Source organism: Perna viridis, chromosome 6, assembly GCF_037379345.1.
Source record: "Perna viridis isolate PV_CMFRI_1.1 ecotype Kerala chromosome 6, ASM3737934v1, whole genome shotgun sequence".
In the NCBI taxonomy this organism is placed as follows: Eukaryota; Metazoa; Mollusca; class Bivalvia; order Mytilida; family Mytilidae; genus Perna; species Perna viridis.
Genome location: NC_142450.1, coordinates 42,219,637 through 42,227,687, shown reverse-complemented (window position 1 = coordinate 42,227,687; position 8,051 = coordinate 42,219,637). Strand labels below are relative to the sequence as shown.

General features: G+C 33.8%; 1 protein-coding gene across 1 annotated transcript; it reads left to right on the top strand.

Annotated features, from left to right (window-relative positions):
* Nucleotides 1-104: 104 nt before the first annotated feature.
* LOC148615037 (uncharacterized) lies at nucleotides 105-6,690 on the top strand. The gene is made up of 3 exons (XM_088589640.1): nucleotides 105-332; nucleotides 5,196-5,322; nucleotides 6,529-6,690. The coding sequence occupies exons 1-3, from the start codon at nucleotides 154-156 to the stop codon at nucleotides 6,610-6,612; spliced, it is 390 nt and encodes a 129-aa protein (XP_088445766.1). The 5' UTR covers nucleotides 105-153; the 3' UTR covers nucleotides 6,613-6,690.
* The last annotated feature ends 1,361 nt before the right edge of the window (nucleotides 6,691-8,051 follow it).

The following is an 8,051-nucleotide window of genomic DNA, read 5'->3' as shown; positions in this document are numbered from 1 at the left end:
TATTGATGGATGTGTTGTGAAATGACAGATATTATATTTTTATACTCAAAATACACCTTTCTTTTCATTTTATTAGAAAATAATAATATATATACACTTTAGTGTTATTAGTTTCGTATTCCAGTTGGATGAAGGTTAGGCAAAAAAGAGACGATGTCAACTGTACTTCGCTGTGCTTTACGTTCCTCTGTTAGAACATTGGCTTTGCCCAAGAAGTGTTGTAAAAGCCAGGTCCGATGGCTTGGTCGTGGATATCGGTATCCGTACAAATCAGCGAAAGAGGCGATAGAGACGCTTGGCAAAAATGAGTCTACAGCACCTGGAACAAGCACGTAAGTTAATTTGAGTAATTACAGTTGTAAAGGAGTATAGATTTACCCAGGGGCGTAGCTGCCTATACTCAAATACGCAGTTGCGTACTTTCGGAAAAAGTAACAACAATAAAAACACACATTTTAAAGATGAAATAAAGGTTATTTATCACATATGCATACCATGAACGTAGTATAGCTATACTATAGGCTCTGAAAAACTGGCTCCAAAATCGTTAAAATTCAGAAGTTTCCCTCAGGGCTTTGCCTTGCCAGACTCACTGGGGGCGTTGAGTGTGCGGAGCTGATAAGATCAAACCTGCATTCTCAAAGAAAACTAGCCATTGATATATCACCAATTCTCTGTCTTATTTATCTAAAATCAATGCCGATAAATACTGGTGAAGTACCCTCTGACTGGAAAACAGCACATGTCTCTCCAATTTACAAGAAAGGGTCTGAATATAATCCTGAAAATTATAGACCGATATCCTTGACATGCATTTGCTGCAAAATCTTGGAGCATGTTGTACATGTAGTTAGTGCCATCATGAACCATGCAGATTAAAATATTTTATATCCACTTCAACACAGCTTTCGGCGACAAAGATCTTGTGAAACACAATTTTTAGGATTTATTGATGATGTAACTAAAAACCTTGAAAACTCTTTTCAGACAGATGTATTAATCATGGATTTCAGTAAGGCATTTGATAAAGTCAGTCACAATTTACTCACTCTCAAACTTAAAAACTATGGAATACAAGGTGAAATTAATAAATGGATACATAGCTTCCTGTCTAATCGTACTCGAGCAGTCGTCCTTGAAGGTGTAACATCTAGCTATGTTAACATTCAGTCAGGGGTACCCCAAGGTTTTGTACTGGGATCCAGTCTGCTTTTATTTTATATTAATGATATGCCAGTAAGCCTAAATTCCACAGTACGTTGATTGGCTGATGACACCGTAGCCTATCTAGCAGTTAAATCTAACGGTGACTACCAATCCTACAAAATGACTTAAATAAACTAAGAGAATGGGAACAAAAATGACACATGGCATTCCACCCCTACAAATGTAATGTTCTCTCAATCTCCTGTAACAAAAACCCTGTAAAATATACCTACACATTACATGGTCATACACTAGAACATATCGATAAAGCTAAATACCTTGGCATTACAATCCAATCTGACTTTAAATGGCACAGTCATGTAAACAACATATGCAATAAAGCCTCCAATACATTAAGCTTCCTAAATATAAACTAAACATCAGTTCCATCAAGGTAAAGGAGCAGGCATATAAATTGCTAGTCAGACCATCACTGGAATATGCCTGCTCTATTTGGGATCCATACACTATAGATGACATAATAAAATAGAAATGATTCAAAGGTGTGCAGTTAGGTTTGTGACAAACAGGTATCACAATGCATCTTGTGTCTCCAACATGATACAACATTTAAACTGGAAAAGCCTAGCTCATAGAAGATCAGACACAAGATTGATAATGTTATACAAAATTAATTATTCCCTAGTTCCCATCACTAAAACCAATCGGTTAATTCCACCTCTCAGACAGTCCTGAAATATACACTCATTATCCTTCCAAATTCCTCAGTGTTGGTTACAAGTCAGACAACAATTTTTCTTCCCAAGAACCATCCAACTATGGAACAGCATACTAATGAACACTGTTATGAGTGATTCAGTCGAGTTTTTCAAAACAGCCATCTCAACTTACACCTACAGTCATTAAACATCCACCAATGTATATAGTTTTAAACTCACTCTTATTGTTTTTTTTTTTAATTCACTCCTATCGTTAATGTTTAAATTCACTAGATTAATTTGGTTTGGAATTTGTAAATAGCATATGCAGGGGAAAGTGACATTATCTTCAGTGTGTTGAAGTTAGTCAGGAGATTATAGAAGATTATTTGTTGATGGGAAATAGAACTAGCAGATGGAAATAACAATCTGGCAGGCGTTAGACAATCGTGATTGGACATGCATATTTGTATATGAGATAGCTATATCTACCTAAGTAATAGAGATAAAAATAAATGTACTGACTTATTTAACATGTAATTTCAGAGACAGTATGTTGTTGATTTTTACTTAATTCATATTTTCTGTTTTACCCAAATATTTTAATTAACCAATGTTTCCGTTGATAGGACAGAGACTCCAACCCAGGACTCCAAGTACATTTCTGATCTCCAGAAAAGCTATAACTACATAAAAAGTAGATAAATGTATTTATTTCACACATATTTATTCATATTTATTGATTTCATTCAACTACTGTGTAAAACTGACAGCATGTACATTTCTTTCACAGGCGCATTTTTAACCTGCAGGCGTCTGCAGGCATATTTAAGTAGGACTGTTTAAAAGCATCTACCTTCATATTGTAAGACTAAGTACAATGCCATCCTGCCACACTTTTATCTCCTCAAAAGTACTGTGAACATCTCTTAACACATCCATCTCATTACTAACAAACTTTTCAATATTTCCAACCCTTATTTTTTGTCAGAGTTTCTGCTCCATTTCAAAGAGAAATATATGTTCCAAATTTCCCAAATATTGGCAGCAAAATTTCCAATTATTTTGACATGAAACATTGTCTCATTATTTGAACATGACTAAAACAGAGATCTAAAAATCCTTTCTTCACTCAAGTGCATCAAAATTGTCATCCAGAGGTCACCTCATGAGCTTTAAGATAATGGTAACAGAAACTGCAATGGTCCTCATCAATGAATTTAATTAGATATTATTTAAAAATACTGTATAAAAATCCTTGTCCTAATGTTTATAGACTAAATCGCAGACTCACAATCATCATGCTCCTTTTCTTAACTACAGTTGGAAAATCACATATCTTCTATTTGTTAGAGGAAGCCACTGCTACACTTACTCACCTCTAGAGTCAATGTGACCACATCCGACATCAAATGTTAAAGCTTGACTCACTATTCTTCACCATGAATTTTTCACCTTGCCACCAAATGTATTATGAGAGCATGATTAACCTCATAACATTATATCTTTCCAACAGAGGATGAAACCCTGGACCATGTGACAAACTGGTTCGACAAAAAAATATTCTTTTAGCAAAGTTAATTTCCTGGTTTTTTAAATTATTCCCTACTACAACAAAGTAGGCTGTCTTACCACTTATGTATAAAGATTTGTTATACATGTATAAGGCAGGTTAAGTTGTAACCTGTAAGAGAATGAAACTACAAATGTACATTTGTTATATTCATTTCTTCTGTTTTTATTTACACATCTTTTAAGATGGCCAGGGTGTATAATGGTACAGTACCTGAACTGATCCAATCAGTCATCGATCACCAAACAATTTCTGATCAGTCATAAATCTGTCAATTGGATCCATTAAACCACTGATCAGTACATGTATATAACAGATTCTCTTGTTTTGTTTGTCAAATTTTACACATATTTACTAATTGCAATAGATTATAAATTTTATTTTACATTTGTTTAAGTTTAACAAAATGCAATATTTGGAATTTAAGATAAATTTAATAGTTTTCTTTTGGATTCTTTCCTATGGAAATCCTGAAATTTACATGAACTGATCATCTATCATTTTACATACTGAAACTGTGATCATGTCGGCCATCAGTCCATCAACAACCAATCAGTCAGCAGTCATCGATCTGTCTAATAGTTGTGCAGATTGGTTCAGGGACTGTATACCGGTGTATGTCTGCTATTCACACATTGCATAATACTCAAAGCTGATGCTCTTAATTTTTGATATACTTTGATGAATTAAAAAATGTGGTGATTTTTTGTTCTTGCACCATAACTCAAAAACCTAGCAGCAATTGTCAGTGAAACTTTAATAAATTGTTTAGGACTCACTAACACTTCTAACATTTCAATTACTTTACATGTTATAAAAGTAATTTTCAAAGTTTCACTGTAAAGTTCCAGGACAAATGACATCTTAAAGTTTATATTATTGCGAAGCTTGGAAAATAAGGCTTCAAAAAATCATTATTGTAATGGTATGTACAATGATTGTAGAAATTCTTCATGAAATTTACTTGAATAAGTAATACTGAAAATCCACATTTTTACCTTTTCTGCTAAATGACAGCATGGAGGCAATTACTCACACATGTAAATAATATTCAAACACTTTTGTAGTAAATTAAAAATGTGATTTTAAAGTACACATTCTCAGCTTTCTTTAAGGAGATAGGACTAGGGTATGGTACACAACTACTACAAACCAATGGAACTTTTGTACTCAGCATTTTACATAAAGCTCATGCAATCTTCAGATTAACTCGGACTGATTTCATTCTGTTTCATGGGAAAGCTTGGTAAAATTGAATAAGATACAAACATATCAGTAATTTCAAGAGTTATGTCCCCTACCTTAGGTCTACCTCATTGGAAAACGCACAAATAATGCACTAACAATGCATAAATCTATTTTCATTGTGGTACTACACTGTACATTAACATAGGGGTGGCCATTTGAATCTATAGTGGTGAGTGAAACCTTATTTGTATCAATATAAGCTCCCTTTTAATTATTTTTGTAAATTTCTGATTATGCCATTTTGAGTTATTGGGCTTTGTGAATGAAAAGATTTTTTACAGTTTTCAGACTACAGAATACACATAACTTTATTCAGCACACAAAAACAAGTCACTAAAATTTGTAATGATGACAAGAACAGTATGTGTGTGCCTTTGTTTGTGTGTGTGTGTGCATATCATTTAAGTTATGGAAATTTTAATTGAACCTATCTTTTCATTAAAAGTTAGTGTTAGTGGTTTACCTGTAATCTACAAATGTATGTCTCAATTTAATTTATATGTTTTCAGATATGGGTATAGAGAATACGGTGGATTAGTCAAGTCATATGATATTACCAGTGGCCCAGGGATTGTGATGTTTATTTTGTGGTTCTGGGTTTTATACAACACGATGTCAGATTTTGAACATTTACTGGTAATTAATATTGTAATAACTACATGTATTTCTTAAGGTTGTTAGAATTAAAGCATATGTAGATGAAACTGAAGCTTCCTTCAGTGAGGTTAATACCAATAGTATACCAGACACCTTAAAGGGTTCAGGATAAGCAAATCAAGAACAATTAAAGACTGATTTTTTATTTTTGACCAAGTTCTGTGAAATAACCAACTTTTGACATGAAGTGTAAAGTGTTCCAAAATTGGTTGTACAAGCATAACTCAGTCAACAACTAAAAACAATCCTTATAATTTCATTTCTAAGCAATTTTGAACAAAATTAAGACTTATCCCTGCATCAAAGCGTTATATATTTTAGAAATATTTTAATTGTGGAATGCAGACAAATCGATATTAATGATGTCATAGTACCAAGTAGGTCTATTGAAAAATAACTCATCTTGTCCAAAAGGCTCATAACAAATCAAATTAAAATTAGGAAATATCACTGACAATTGAGATTTAGTCCATGCATTGTCTTGTATTCTTAGATACAATGATGTAGATGCTGTGGTATATTGTATACTAGTATTACCATGACTGAATGAAGATCCAACATAATTTGTCCCTTCAACCTTGCAAGCTTTTCATACCAAAATCATCATATTTAAGTTTTGAAACAAGATCAAGGTTCATTAAGTCTACTCACTCCAGTATGCTAGAGGTTGTCTGACATTAAGTCTACTCACTCCAGTATGGTAGAGGTTGTCTGACATTAAGTCTACTCACTCCAGTATGGTAGAGGTTGTCTGACATTAAGACTACTCACTCCAGTATGGTAGAGGTTGTCTGACATTAAGTCTACTCACTCCAGTATGGTAGACGTTGTCTGACTTGCTATTTTCTGATATAGTTGGGAGTATGTAAATGATGTAAAAATGTTTTTGCAGTGAAATTGTCCCTGTGTTTTTCAGAACCATGGCTGCTCTGAATTTTGTCAGACTTCAGTAATTTTTCATATTTAATGGCACTTAGGCCTGGAAGTATGGTAGAGACTAATGCCAGCCTTAGCAAGAGAGAGACATAAGGAGAAGCCTTAAATTATACTGAATGCTTAAGTTTATTTCCATAGTTTATCACATTTTGCACAGTTTCCAATATTTTAAATATGGTTGTCATACATGTATTGTTAAGATTAACACTTGGAAAATTCTGTACATTTTTGTATGTTTTCAATTTTCAGGGTCATTATCGTCCACCTACGACGAAAGAAATGGAAGCTTGGACTGACCAAGAACTTGGTATACCACCTGACAATGAAGATTAATTTAAAAAAGGACTATAGAGTTGGAATGCAGAATTGTACAGTTGTTTGCCATCTTAAAAATATTTGTTTTTCTTCTTCTTTCCTGTCTTTCTGTATAATATGCCTTTTTGATTATGTCAGCTGTTAGACAAAGAGCTTAAAAATGAAAATATTAAATTAGTTAAAAGAATATCACCACTAAAGCTTTGAATATTATTCAATTGATTTTGACTTTAATGGCTCCAACTTTTATCCTTAAAAACATAGCATTGATTGTCAACATTTCTTCTCTGAACGTATATTTCCAGTCATGCTCAACAACTGAAAATAAGTTAAAAATGACAGATATGTTAAGGAAGACTAATATTTACTGTTAGTCATCCTACCTTGAACTAAGAATACTGTGGGCAAGCTCACTAAGAGAATCCCCAAATGGAGTTATACCACCAAAGGCAAGCTGGGATTAATTTTTTGGGTTGTATTTATCAAGGAATAATTATGGGGTCACTGCTTCTGGCAAAAGTCTTTTCTGTGTCAAAAATCTAATCACAATCAAAATTCAGAGATGTACCAAACCTTGAATGGTGTACCCACACTTGACTCAATTGTTTACGGTTGAAACTCTGTAGTCATATCAAGCTGCACTTTGGAAGGCAATATATTTACACCTATCCTTAAAACTTCGGTGAAAGATTAGAAGCAATAAATTCTTGGATGGGATTGATTCTCACCGAAATTAGACAATGGGAACCTCCTTTTTGGGAGATGGACAGAGTAAAAAGTCCACGATTTAGGCTTGTTGTCTGGATAGGCTAGTGCCTCCATTTTTTACTAGCAACAAAATGTGTGATGGGAATGATTTTTACAAAAAAACAGTCAAGGAGGACCACTTTTTAGCTCACGAAGGCCATGTGAGCTATTGCCATCACTTTGCGTCTGTCGTTGTCATTACCACAACAATTTTTCAAAATTCTTCTCCTTTGACCAATTGAAACCAAACTTGGTATGAATGTTCCTTGGGGTATCGTGCATATAACTGATCTGATGTTGGGATTTTTGATCCGTCGAAAAATATGGCTGCTGTTACTAAAAATAGAACATAGGGGTCAAACAGTAGTTTTTTGCATATATCATCAAAACCCTTAGGTTTACCTAATTTCTGACCAAGGTTAAAGTGTTAAGCATGATTTTCATTTTAATCCATTTAACCATGTTGGAGTAACTGCCCTTTTCAACGGTTTTTGCTATTTTTAATGTTATTTCTTTGAAAAAAATCTCCTCTGACACTACCAATTGAAACCAAAGTTGGTATGAATGTTTCTTGGGGTATCCTGCATAGTACTGTCGTTGGGATTTTTGATCCTTCGAAAAACATGGCCACCATTCTTAAAAAAAGAACGTAGGGGTCAGGCAGTAGTTTTTTGCATATATCTTCAAAACCGTTAGGTTCAGCTCAATTC